General features: G+C 29.6%; 2 protein-coding genes across 2 annotated transcripts in view; one reads left to right on the top strand and one right to left on the bottom strand.

Moving 5' to 3' along the window:
- The window catches only part of LOC139514377 (exportin-1-like), a 667,034-nt gene that overhangs the window by 47,717 nt on the left and 605,053 nt on the right, over positions 1-14,264 (top strand). The gene's annotated exons all lie outside the window — the stretch shown is intronic.
- On the bottom strand, positions 1,371-9,186 carry LOC139514386 (dynein axonemal light chain 1-like). The gene is made up of 10 exons (XM_071303547.1): positions 9,081-9,186; positions 6,454-6,495; positions 5,584-5,693; positions 5,014-5,069; positions 4,749-4,804; positions 4,272-4,361; positions 3,673-3,726; positions 3,390-3,426; positions 2,644-2,730; positions 1,371-2,213 (listed from the first exon to the last, which is right to left on the bottom strand). The coding sequence occupies exons 1-10, from the start codon at positions 9,081-9,083 to the stop codon at positions 2,176-2,178; spliced, it is 573 nt and encodes a 190-aa protein (XP_071159648.1). The 5' UTR covers positions 9,084-9,186; the 3' UTR covers positions 1,371-2,175.

Below are 14,264 nucleotides of genomic sequence, written 5' to 3'. Positions count from 1 at the left end.
TTTTGATTATTGGCCCAGTTTTCAAGTTGGTCCAAATCGGGGTCCAACATTATTTATTATATTAAGTAATGTGCAATAGCAAGAAATTTTCAATTGCAGTTTCGCGCAATTGCAAGAAATCTTCAATTGCACAGTATTGTGCAATAGCAAGAAATCTTCAATTGCACAGTATTGCACAATAGCAAGAAATATCTAATTGCACAATATTGCGCAATAGCAAGAAATTATCAATTGCACAGTTTGCGCCATAGCAAGAAATATTCAATTGCACAGTATTGTGCAATAGCAAGAAATCTTCAATTGCACAGTATTGCGCAATAGCAAGAAATATCTAATTGCACAATATTGCGCAATAGCAAGAAATTATCAATTGCACAGTTTGCGCCATAGCAAGAAATATTCAATTGCACAGTAATGTCCAGTTTTCAAATTGGTCTACATTAAGGTCCAAAGGGTAAGAAATTAAACTTTGTTTGATTTCAACAAAAATTGAATATATGGGGTTCTTCAATATGCTGAATCTAACCATGTATTTAGATTTTTAATATTTGGGCCCGGTTATCAAATTGGTCCACATTGAGGTCTAAAGGGTCTAAAATTGAACATTATTTGATTTCATCAAAAATTGAATTCTTGGGATTCTATGATATGTTGAATTTAACCATGTATTTAGATTTTGGATATTGGACCAAAATAGGTAAATGTCCAATTTAAAATGTTTAAGTTTTTAGTTTAAGTTCTTAGACCAAATTCATTCTGTGTCAGAAACCTATGTTCTGTCAACTATTTAATCACAATCTAAATTCAGAGCTGTATCAGGCTTAAATGTTGTGTCCATACTTGCCCCAACTGCTCAGGGTTCGACCTCTGTGGTCGTATAAAGCTGCACCCTGCGGAGCATCTGGTTGTGTCTTGGTCTGTTTTTCTTAAACTAAAAAATTGTTGTACGGAAGGATTGTAAGCTGTACATGTCTGCCTGGCATGGTTCATCTGACCATGACCTTTATTTCATGTTTAATTGGTGAATGTTTAGTTTTCTTGGTTAAGTATTTTCTTAGAAACTATAAGCAATATGTCAACTATATTTAGTGCATTGGATGATGGTAAGGTGTACATGTATTTCTCGTTTGTTATATATGACCGCTACCTCATTTTCTTTGATCATATTAAGTTTATGTGAAAGTTGTAGTAAAGCTTGATATAAAGGACTATCAACATAATATCAGTTGTTAGTAAATAAGGCGAGACATTTCAGGCATGAAAGCAAAGTGGCCTTTTGGGCCAAGGTGAGCTAAAATCCAAACACATATGTCCCAAATCCAACAAATATTCTTCATGGTCAAATAACAATGATAGGAAAGAAAACAATATAACAGATGGAATGTTTTATTTTTTCTCTTCAACAAATAAATATCAATACAAGAACTGCTTCCTTTGTAAAATAAACAGCATTTGTTGCATACCTATGAATAATATAATATAACATTCATAATTTGACTTGAAAATCTAAAATATGTTATACATGTAATATTTAAACATTATATTTGATAAGGAAAAATTATCTGGTACATTTGTAATGATAATAAATCTTTAAAAAAAGGAATGCCTTTACTAATTGACTTTCAAGTGGTTCATTTAGTCAACTTTTGTAGGATTTCACAATCTGTTACTACACGACGAATTCATATAAAAACTTATGAAAATAAAAATAGGACAGTTAATATTGAAAAAGTAGTTGAGTAATGCTAATTAACATCATCAACTATATCTGAATAATTAATAACAAAAAAATTATGAACAGAACAGAAACATAAATATAATTAAAATAATGTTCTGTCTAGCTTAAAATGCATCTTAGAAATAACATAACATGAACATAGTTTGTCTGTAAAAAGAAGATGAGCAACTGAAAAGAATTCCATGAAAGACAATGGAATCAAAATCCTAAAATTATTTCTCAGTCCTAAATGTCTAAATGTCACATGATATGTTCAGCACTCATTCTTGTCATTTAGTCCAAACTTTATTTTTTTTATCACATCTATGATGATCAGTCTGAATTCCCTAAATTTCAACTTATATAACTTCATAGGAATTGAGTGCTGAATTTCTTCTTTTAACAAAAATAGGCACATTATGTTATCAATGACAAGTTCAATAGTATAAAATAATTCTTTAATCTTCATCATCTTCTTCTCTGATTACTGGTACACCTGTAAGATAAAATTATATGTATGAACAACAGAAATTTAGGTGTAAATATGTCAACAAATTCAAATGCATTATTTGATAATAGGATTTTTTTCAAATAGCAACATACAATTTTTAGAATACTTCATAATAAAATATTATTTGCAATGATCCATTTTGGATGGATTAAACCCCTCTATTTTAAAGAGTAAGGAGAGATATACAAATAATATGAAAACACAGAACCCCTAACACCTAACAATCCATCTTTTGCTAAAATATTGAAATGTACATAACTGTACCATTGCACTAATTTCATGAATCAGTTATGTTCTTAGTTACTTATCTATAATTATATATTTGTGTATCAATGTATTCTATGACTAGCATAATGAGGTTAAAATGTTTAGATAATAATACAACTAGATCTTATATGAAGTATACTGAACTCACCATCTAATTTTTTCAACTTTGGAAGTTTATTAGCCACATCAGTTCTGTAAGTTCCTTCAGCAGTCAATCTTTCTTCAAGAGGATTACCTGTAAAAACATCATTATTAGTTCTCTTGTCTCAATGTTCATTGATCATGTACAGGTCACTAGGTAATACAATTATGGTACATTATATTTATGCCAATTATGGTCAAATAAAGTTTTTAAAAGTTTTTACAAATTTATATTTGTCTCCCTTCTGTAGATTTTTTTCAGTTATGAAAATGTTATGACATAATGTTAATTGAAATCTTGCTACTTCACTGCAAATAAGTGTATACTTAAACAATTGAGATGTGTACATTCCAGAAGTAGGACCATACAGAACATCACTATCAAGTAAATGAAAAGTATCCCCCTTTAATGAGGCTCCCACAGGGTACCCCCCTCAGGTCGCAAGGTCGCTTTTAAAATTCATCGAGAGGTCGTTTTTAAGGTAAATGTACAGGTCGCAGGTCGTTTTTCCCAACACAGAGGACGGTAGTCGGTCGGAGGTAGTTTTTTCCAAATTTTACAGGTCGCAGGTCGTTTTTAGATGGCCCTCAGGTCGGAAGTCGCCTCTAAAAAGCCCAGAGGTCGCAGGTCGTTTTTGACCCTGCGGGAGCCTCTTTAATATTTGTCATATGATTCTTAATCAATGTATGAAATTTTCCTTATCTATGTTTCAAAAAAGATCTATCAAATGAGAAATAATAAAATAATCTTACCTGTGAATACAAGTTCCTCAAGGCATGGTAAATCAGCCTGTATTAAAAAATTAAATAAGCATGAAACTTCTCATATTGATATTTAATGACATTATAAAATTTAAATAATTTGCAATCTCAAATTTAACAATTGAGTTTTATTTTCCGTTGCAGAAGATAAAAAAGATTTGACAGGACAAAAGAACTTGCATTAGACAAAATTGACATGAATTTGAAAATGATACTTGTGATTCTTTTTTCGAATTGCCACACATAGATACAAATACATGCAAACTTTACTCACCAATTTTGAAAATTCAGCCATATCTTTTACACTGTTGTTGGACATATATAAAACCTACAAAAAGTTAAGACATAATACTTCATGTTTGATTATACAATTATTAACAATCATTGAAGAATGGTTCCAATTTTAAACATCAATCCTAGGTAAAATGTCACCAGATACAAAGCTTATAACTCTCATTCATTGCAATAAAAAGATTGACTAATAAATGGTTGTTCTTCACCTTCTTTAGCATTAAGCATGAGTTACATTGACAATTAAGGTAGTCAAATTTAAGTAACATAACAAAAATAAACAAACAAGAAGCTATCAGTATTGAACTCAAGAATATAATGATTCATAGATTTCATAGTAATTTATTAATATTTTAGCATACAAATAAACACATTTCACTCTAATCAATGAACTATAAAATAAAGGTCAAACCATCCTTCTGACATATGAGTGATTGAATGAATGATTGTCAGCTTATAAATATTCAAAGATTTTGTGTGATTTGTCATGAACGTATGGTGTAGATAAAAATCAAAGATGTATATTGTTTTATCAAACATGAGTGGTGTAATTTGAATTCTTCTTTATAATACGTAACTTACCTTTAGTTTTTTAAGAACATTGATGCCTTTCAGTTTTTCAATCAAATTATATGAGATCCATAGTTGTTCCAAAGTGTCCCCTACAGCTTCCTGTAAAATGTTACCAAGCAGTTAAAATATTATCTCAAAGTACATTTGATGTATTTAAAATCAATCTTTTAAAGTTTAAATAATTGAAAGTTTGACAAGATGTTAGCCTCAAATCATTTAGGGAAGTCCCCAAGTACAGAATCTATATCTACTAAATTTATCTCTTAGGCCTGAGAACACAGTTATTTTGTAGTGTTTTTTTTTTTGAACAAAAAACACATAATAAAAAATGGAATCTGCTCTATACCAAAATGACTAAAAAAGGAAATTTCTATAACACTATTTAACTTGGCCAATTTTTCAAATGAATACAATTTTTTTAAGCATAAAAATTAATTTTTGAAAGGAACATTTTATATTTTGTTAAAACTTATATAAAAAACCTACCAGTCCTGTTAACGACTTTATACTGTTTCTTCCCAATGACAAAATTTTCAAATGTTCTGAAAAAAAATAAGCAGAGTTGTTTTTCTACTATTTCTTTTAGACTCTGTAATATAGAGTCGTCTTTTTTTTAACAATTATAACAGCTTAATTGTTTATTGGAAAGTATTTCAAGGTTCCAATTACCACTAGTATATGTGACATCAATCAATGAATGTGCATTCTCTTTTAAGTTCATATACAAAAAATTATAAATATAATAACTTACTTAAACCATTCAGATTGGCAATCTTTTCAATAGTATTTGTTGAAATTGACAGCTGTCTGAAAAAGATTGAAGAAAAAAAAACAAGTTAGTTCAGTGCATTTGTATGATTGGTATATACCCCTTACAATAGACATACAGAGCAAATATAGTTGACCTTTTGATTGTAGCAACTGATTTACAGACATTATCATGAAAATAAGGTTTAGGACTAAAATGATGTGATGTTAAATGTCAAGTGTGGTTGATCTTATTGCAGCTAGTAACAGTCTAGTTTAGTCTGTTATTCAAATTTCTGACAAAATAATTTGCTTATGAAAAAATGGAGCAAATTTTAAAAATGAGGTTCAACAAAAATGTTAAGCCATGAAGAAACTTATAGGCACTATAAAACAAGGGGATTTAAGTCATAGACTTTTTACTTTTTTTGCAATCGATTCCTTAGGTCAAAATTAAATTTGAACAAACAGAACCCATCTGATCGAACATAAAAGTCAATGTTTTGATGTAAATAATAATGACTTGTGGTGGTTTCAATATTTTAAAATTTAGTTACAAAAAGAAAACACCTACTCGCAGCATGTTAGTGTGGACAGAGAGGCATCCATCTTTTCTATTGGTGGAATCTGACCCAACAGTTTGACAATCTTTGCTTCCTCTGCCTTACATTCACTCTTTTCAGCCTGAAATAAGAGTCATATCTTTTAAAATTAACTTCTCTGTGTTGCATTATTATAATGCATCTCAAAATATATAAAATATACATTTACAATATATACAAAGGGGGTCTCATTGGGGGTTCTGATCCCGGATCCCGCTTACTGTTTTGTCCGATTCCCGTATTCCCCTTACACTATGTACGTAAGCAATTCTTATTTTTTTGTAATTTCCCGTGTCCCGCTAGACTTCATTTCCTGTTTTCAAGGGACGATAATTTGATTTTCATGTGTCATGCTTACAAAAAATGGCCAATCCCACATCACGCTTAGACCCCAATGAGACCCACTACAAAAACATTTACATTTTTATATATATATATATATATATATGTCTGCCCACTTGCTCATCCAATGGGTTATAAACTATAATGGAGTCAGTTACCGATCTGTCAATTCCAGATGTGTGTCCCATGAAAATCACAATTTTTACTCAATTTTTTGATAAAAATTATAAAATTTCATGTTCATGTAAATTCCTGCAAACATGCATTTACATAGAAAATTTCTCGCAAAAATGTAAAGCAACGATTCTGAATACATGTATATATGATAGCAGATACTTAAATCATATCTGTATTTATAACATTTTCCTCAGAAATCGCTATAATCGATCTCTCATGTTTGACCATTTTTCAAAAATAGCAATGATTTTCTGAATTCACATTTTGCCATCTTTATCACTAATAGAGGACACTCTGTATCAAAATATAACTTGTTTAATTACCCATTTGGCCAAGGCTTCCTTGATTGTTGTTGCTTTTGCGGCCTGTAAAGGAAAATATAAAATGATTAAAAATGTTTCTTTTATTTTGTACTTTAGCATTTCTCAGCTCACATACTTGTAGTGCCAAGTGGTATCAAACATCATATCATCATGTAGATCCAAACTAATGTCTTATGAAGAAAATTCAGAAGAACATTTAAAATTTATGATAATGAAGGAATGAAAATATGTGAATTCAAAATGATTTAAGAATTTAAGTTTCTGCATTCTTTTTAACAGTACATGATAAGTCATACCATATGATTATTTTTTTAAAAAGTGTAAGTTCATTATTATTTAATGTCACTTGAGCTATCACGTTGTTATTTTAATGAGATGTTCATTTGTTGGTACATGTGTCAAGCATACTTAATTCTTAAACTGATACAGCAATGAGCATTATTGAAAATTTCTATGATAAGCCGCTTTACAGACAATTCTGCCATGTAACTGTTCATATTATCATAGTTTCTTAAAATAAAACCATTTTGCATTGGTATTTTTGCTCTCAAATAACCAATAATGACATGAATGAGGTATATTGGGATTAAATCAAAACAGGCAAATAAGCTAGGGCCTCAACGTTTGTATAGTGGAAATTAAGAACTTTACCAAAAACAGCATTTAAAGCATTAAATTATAAGTTGACAGTTGTTTTCTATATCAAATCTCTAACTGAGGAATTGAAATAAGAAAAATCTTGAAATTTGTACTTTCAAAATAAATGAGAGATGATATTGCATAAATTTATACAACAATCACTTGTCTTATTGCTAAAAATAAAAAAAATTAAGTGTTATTCAGTCATTACAAGTGTTATTTGGATAAGAACGGTGTTAATCGGTCATTCGTGTTACCCTAGCCTAGGTTCATCAGGGTACAAGTCAAATCGGCACCTGGTCAAATAGGCACCCATAGAAAAAGTCAAATCGGCACCTGGTTAAATCGGCATCTACTCAAATCGGCACCTATTTAAAGTCAATTCGGCATCCAATAATATTTGATATAAAATATATATAAATAATTCTAAAAATGTATAAACTCATGATCTTTTTGGGGGGTTGGATTTTATCATGCATTACATCGTAAAAAAGCATCAAGCAGTTAAAACTAAAGTTAATTATTTAAAGTCTTCCCAACATTCTATGACTGATGTTTTGATAAGTTTTCTTTTCAATTAATTCAAAACTTTAATCAAGTACATAGTTAAAATGTTTATTGTTTAAACTCAACAGTAGACAGGTAGTTATTGATGTTTTATTCTTCATAAACTTCATAAGAAATACACAAGCTGTTGTTTAACAATGAGACAATTAGAAGCAATAACATGGAAAACTATGAGTCCCTTTTAATAATAATTCAAACTTTCATGCAAAATAATTAGCAATTTAAGTGTTTTTTTCAGGAAAGTTTACAGCATTAAACCAACAATCCTGCAAAATGCTCAACTGTTAAAAAATGTATAAACAAGAATGTGTCCACAGTACACGGATGCCCCACTCGCACTATCATTTTCTATGTTTAGTGGACCATGAAATTGGAATAAATTCTCTAATTTGGCATTAAAATTAGAATGATCTTATCAAAGGGAACATGTATACTAAGTTTCAAGTTGATTGGACTTCAACTTCATCAAAAACTACCTTGACCAAAAACTTTAACCTGAAGCGGGACAGACGGACGAACAGACGGACGGACGAACGGACGCACAGACCAGAAAACATAATGCCCCTCTACTATTGTAGGTGGGGCATAAAAAAAATGTGAATAAAATTAACTGAATATTAATGGACAACCCATCCCTTATTTAACTCTGTTTGTGAAAATCTGAAAAATTTCTGGACAACGTTAACCCATTCCTTATTTTTACTGTTAAAAATGTATATTAAACAAATCTAACATGGGTGTCGAATTGACTTTATCAAGTGCCGATTAAACCAGGTGCCAATTTAACTAGGTGCCGATTTGACCAGGTTCCGATTTGACAGGTGCCGATTTGACTAGAATAAATGTATATACACTTTTGGTATTTAGCTGAATCTTGCCTCCGAATGACCTTAGATCTACTCCAAATCACCTTTTGACGTCAAGCAACAATCACTCTTAAATTGTGACGTCAAATATTTTAAATTATGATGTCAAAGTTTACGGGAACCTGTGTGATTTTACGTAATGGCGGACAAATTTGCATACAAGTGTAAATACGTCTATTCGGTTCATCATCATCAACTCAATGGTCTAAAACAAATGCATTTTTCTCAGGGTATGTTTTACGATGTTTACATCATGATAAACATGTAGATTAAGTTTCTTTTGTTTTGCAAACACATCTTTACCAGAGGCAGATTGAAAAACTTTAATTAAACAAGGGTACTTGTTCTAACATAAATTGATAAAACATACACATGCGACATGGGATACGTCATTTTAGTACTCAACTGTGATCCGTGCTAAAGACTAAAAGCAAAAAACATATTTTATCAAATAAAATACGAAATTCATTTTGACCCCAAAATAATCACACAAGCTGACAAAGTTATATTATACTGCGAAGTACCCCGTTGTAATAAAACAATAATAATACCCACCATTTTGAAGCGTTGTTGTCGTCAAGATGACTGGTACCTGTTGATACGTCATATTCTCCGCGGAAAAACACAAAAATAAATAGAAACCAGTAAAGTTGTCAAGGGCACACATTTTAATACATTTTTATCGAAATGTCGTTATTTTTAACATTTTGAGTTTCTATCTACACAGATTAATATTAAAAATTTGATAATTAATCTAAATATGTACCAAATATAATTTTAATAAAAAGAAGACAACCACGACCCGTAATTAATTCCACATTTTAGCCTATATTTTGCACTTATATTTTGGTGGATCATCACTTGTACATGTTGTATAAAACATATATTTCCTTATACTTTGCCAAAGTGTTGATACTTATCTTTCAAAACGTAATTAAACGTATGGACAAGGGACAATGCCACTATTACATGTATATTATCTAATTAGCAAAATATTGCTAAGATCTGCTAATAATTTAGGATCATTTAGACTTTATTATTTTTTGTACTAAAACAAAATTTTAATTTAGGGACTAGCATACTTTTGAATAATTGTAAAGTAATAAAAGCATGGACAAACTTTTAATTTATTTATAATTTATTCATTTATATTACTGTATGTTTAACTAAATGGCTTCATTTCTGAGTTGTCAAAATACCCCTAAATGTATTGGCACGTTAATAGGAACACATTCCCTCTTTTATCAACACATCTTATGACCTGCCACATCAGCTCCTGACGAAACAAAGTGTTCAGACCAGAAAGATGCAGACTAAATGACAAAACATAAAAATACTAATGATGATCAAATGCCATTTTCAAACTATGTTGTAAGCTTACATGAATATTTAACACATGATATATATACATGATATATATTGTTTAAAAAAAAGTTATGATGAAAAGTAATGTGTAATTTAATTAACTACTTTAGTAAAGTAATTGTAATTTTGTTAATTACATTTCAAAAACTGTGTGTACTTTTACAAAAAAAAATCCTGAGATTTCAATCGTGGTATTTGAGCCCTAAATAAATTATCCAGTTCTTTTAAATAAAGCGTGTATGGTGTATTGTGAATGAATATTAATATTTAACGTAATCAAGTATAACAGTTATCTTTTTTATGATTATTTATCAGGGAGATTTTTGATTTATATGAGATATTCTGATTGATAGATGTACGAAAAAAACCGTAAAACAAATTTCTCGAAAGAATGCAACATTTTACATGAAAATGACGAACTAGATAATTATTGAACACGTTAAATAAGTTGGTATTATAGTACTAACAAGCTTATGATCCTGTATCATTTCTTTTCATCCGTTTTAAGTATACTTTTAGAGCATTTTATTCAGTTTGCTTCATTCCCGCCTAAATCGCCCTTTTGACGCCGTATTTTGACGATGTCAGTGCCCCTGAGTATTGTGACGTTACAATGGACCTTTGACGTTCTACACAATCAACAAGATTTGTGTGTAGAAGCCATAAATGTCCCTTTGGCAGCAAGAGGGTTAACAGCCAATATGCCCCTTTAAAATTTCAACTAAGACATCATTCGATTCATTATCAAAATAGAACTGAATGTATAGACAATTCAAATTTTAACAAATTTTGTACAGTTATTGGGATAAAAGTCCATTTAAAAAAAACTCACAAATATATATATGAATGAATGAATAATTTATATTGCAAAAAGCATATATGCTATAGCAACGAAAACATGTTAACAACATGACTAATGATAAACAGCAGAGATCAATACATATAAATCATTATAAGAAAACAAATAACATAAGTAACATTATATGATATATGTATATATGTATATATATCGATGATTTTTCATTTAATTGACATTCACATCTGACATTTGAAAAATTTCAAAAGAGGTATCGTGACAACTATACCTGAACAATTTATATATTTATGATTTTTTTCTACATTTAATTGAAATACTCAAGAACATATATAATTACATAATTAAAATATGTTTTGTTCATTTATTTTAAATATGTAATTACTGTTTATTCATGTTTACCCATTGAAAAAACTTTAAGAATTTTCTTCAATGTTATTATATTTCTATTCATTACATATATTTTGCTACATTTCAGGTTAAAGTGCTGTCAAAAAAGATGTCACTTTCAATAGTCGAACAAATGGTTTGCATTACCAATATAGTCCTTTATCTGCCGTCTATAACATATAGTACGGCGGCTTTGTGAAAAATTGTGCACATCCTGCTACAAGCATGAAATTTGGCATAGACCTTCCTCAACTATTACTCTTTGATTTCAGATAGGGAGGCATTTGAAAAAAATGTCTCACTTCCGGTAAAATTAAAAATGGCGGACATCATACTTAAATCAGCCCAATATCGAAGACTAGTATGTGAATAGTTGTTATTATCATGCTACTATCATAATATTTAGTACAAACCTTTGTTTTTAACTACTTTTGGATATATTATATAGATTAGATGTCTTTAAAACCCCTACTTCCGGTAAAATCCAACATGACGGACATTGTACTAAAATAAGCTTATTTTTTAGGGAGGGTAATTGAAGTGTGTTTTAACGTATTGCTACTATCATTACATTGTGCAGGAACATTTCTTTAGTGCTTCTCATTGATACAATGTATAAGACGTATATCTTTAAAACCCTGACTTCCAGTAATATTCAAAAATGGATATTTTTACAACCCTCATATGCTGAAGGTAACTAATATAACAGAAAAAAACAAAAAACCCTAATCAAACAAACTAAAAAATTTAAAAAAGAAGGATGGACTACGTTCAATGCTTGTCATCTTCCTATGAATTGTGAAGACTTCCCACCAAAAGCTTACCCGAAAGTGCCTTCTTTTGAACCACTAATGAAAAGCGATGTCGGTTCGAAGATTGAAGAAAATATATAACCTTTACTTTCCAACAACATATTAGTTTTGAGAAGGATGTATATTTTAAATAAGATTACATATAATCGATCATAACGATATGACTGACTGTGCTTTGTGTTCAGTGTATTTTGTATAACTCATAACTCTTAAAACAATTGTGCTTTATATAATTTTTAAAAGTGCTGGTATAGGTTGAAATTTGCTCTTTTATTTAAATTTTGATAAAACAAAACCAGGTCAACAATACTGGTTGTCAAATGTTTACCAAATCAATATCATTGTTTACTCAACCTACAATGAATCAAGACAAATACCAGTTGCTAAACAGTCGAAAACAAGTTATTATATGTATAGAGCAACGGGGTTTCTGGATATTGCTTTTGATGTATTTGAGTTTTTGATTTTGCCATTTGATAAGGGACTTTCTGTTATGAATTTTCCTCAGATTTCGGTATTTTTGTGATTTTACATTTTTCTTACCATTTTGATATGTAGTCATTTTAAGAGAAACAATCAAGTACACAACAATAAATTTACTCAAACTTGTGAAAACTGACAATAGAAAAATACCCACAAGGAAATATCAATATCAATGAAAGAGGGAGAAATGTGGATGTTTCAAAACATATTTTATATTATGACCTCATGTCAAGAAACATATGTTAAGTTGATGATTTTGATATACAATATAAAAAAAAAACATGTACGAATCAGGCGCTGATTAAACGGTAAACCTATCGAGACCAAATCTATCAAAAATCCCTTTTTTATACTGACAACAGTATTAATTGTGGACATAGTTTAACATGTTAAACTGACCACATGTCTGTTGTTATTGACAATATGTTATACATCATTACCTGTATCAATTTTGAACACACCTGCATGTGACCCATAAAAATCATAGCATATTATAAAACATCATGTGTTTGCAATAAACATTCTAACAACGTTTTTGCGTCTAATTAAGTACGTCATTTTAAAGGAAATCACTCGTACACTTGTTAATTGTAAACACACTATCTGCCTATCAATGATTTACATTCACATTACTTGAAAAATCCTTTTACATGCTTCTTTGTATTAAATATTTGTAGCAGTATTATTTGATTAAAGTTTAAAACACACTTTCTGACTACAAATACCGTGTAGTTTATGTTATTGTTTATTGCGAACCCTATCATAATTTTCCACAGATTCACCTGCCAGTTACCTGTCCATTTAAACTTTTATAAGTTCTATTGTCCCATGTTACAAATACAATAGCTATTGTTCTCTGTTTAGTTAATTCAATGGGACCTTTAAATTTCTTGCAAGAGAAATCTATCACTCACTGATTAATTTACCTGAACAAAAAATTGAACTGTCAATGATGGAAATACATGTACAAATAAGTAATCATAAAACTGCATGTGATGTTGTATTTATTCAATCAATAAAACATGTTCAAATTGTTTGATTCAAACACTGATTTAAAAATTAAAAGTTGATTTTTGATCAAATTTCAACATTTTACCTATTAAAATTTGCCTTTTTATAGTCTGTTCACAAATAACAACTTGAAATGACAATGTTAACAAAGGTTTTCATAAATGTATTCTTTATAACTGAGCAACCACAAAAAACATGCAAATTCTTTGACACATAAATGCATGGTGTAGTTAAAAAAAATTCAGAAATACACTTTTTATAATTAAATCAGTGCTTATATTTTTTTTTATGTGGATAATATATTTTATTGCACTCTGTTGCTGTTAACAATTTACTTAGTGTACAGCATTGCACTAAGTATCCCTGATATATTAGTTATTAGGTATCCAGGGAGAATATCTAATAAAAGTAAATTGATGTTACATTACAATATTACAATATTTTAAATGATTTCATGTTTACCGGAGAATTTCACTTCCGTCCGATAGTGGTTTTTAATATTAGATAAATGTGCATTATTTTGCCATCATCATCTTTGTGATTTGGATAAATTTAATTCATAATACGTCTAGACAATTTGTCTAATTTAAAAGGTAAGTTGACCATAATTTTCGTGATGTTTTGAATCATAATCGAAGTTTTAACTTATTTGAAAACTGTGGTATTTTAGACTAAGATCATATATATCTAAACTACCCAGGTAAACATGATTATACACAACATCAGAGTGTACAACACAAAGTTGTCAAAATCAAAATAAAATAAATAGTAAAAGAAGAAGTAAAGAAAAAAAAGTGTACATTAAACAATATTGAATAATATATTTTCATTTTTTTTAACATGTGTTAGATGTTAAAGTACATT

The sequence above is a fragment of the Mytilus edulis genome, chromosome 3 (assembly GCF_963676685.1).
Source record: "Mytilus edulis chromosome 3, xbMytEdul2.2, whole genome shotgun sequence".
NCBI classification, from domain to species: Eukaryota; Metazoa; Mollusca; class Bivalvia; order Mytilida; family Mytilidae; genus Mytilus; species Mytilus edulis.
This window is presented reverse-complemented; position numbering and strand designations above follow the sequence as displayed.

What these genes read in the sequence shown, in the direction of transcription:
- LOC139514386 (XM_071303547.1), bottom strand. An exon ending in AGGAAGCCTTGGCCAAATGG is followed by an intron (nt 5,694 to 6,453) that starts GTAATTAAACAA and finishes CTCTTATTTCAG; the next exon opens with GCTGAAAAGAGTGAATGTAA. An exon ending in TGAGGAACTTGTATTCACAG is followed by an intron (nt 2,731 to 3,389) that starts GTAAGATTATTT and finishes ATGTTTTTACAG; the next exon opens with GTAATCCTCTTGAAGAAAGA.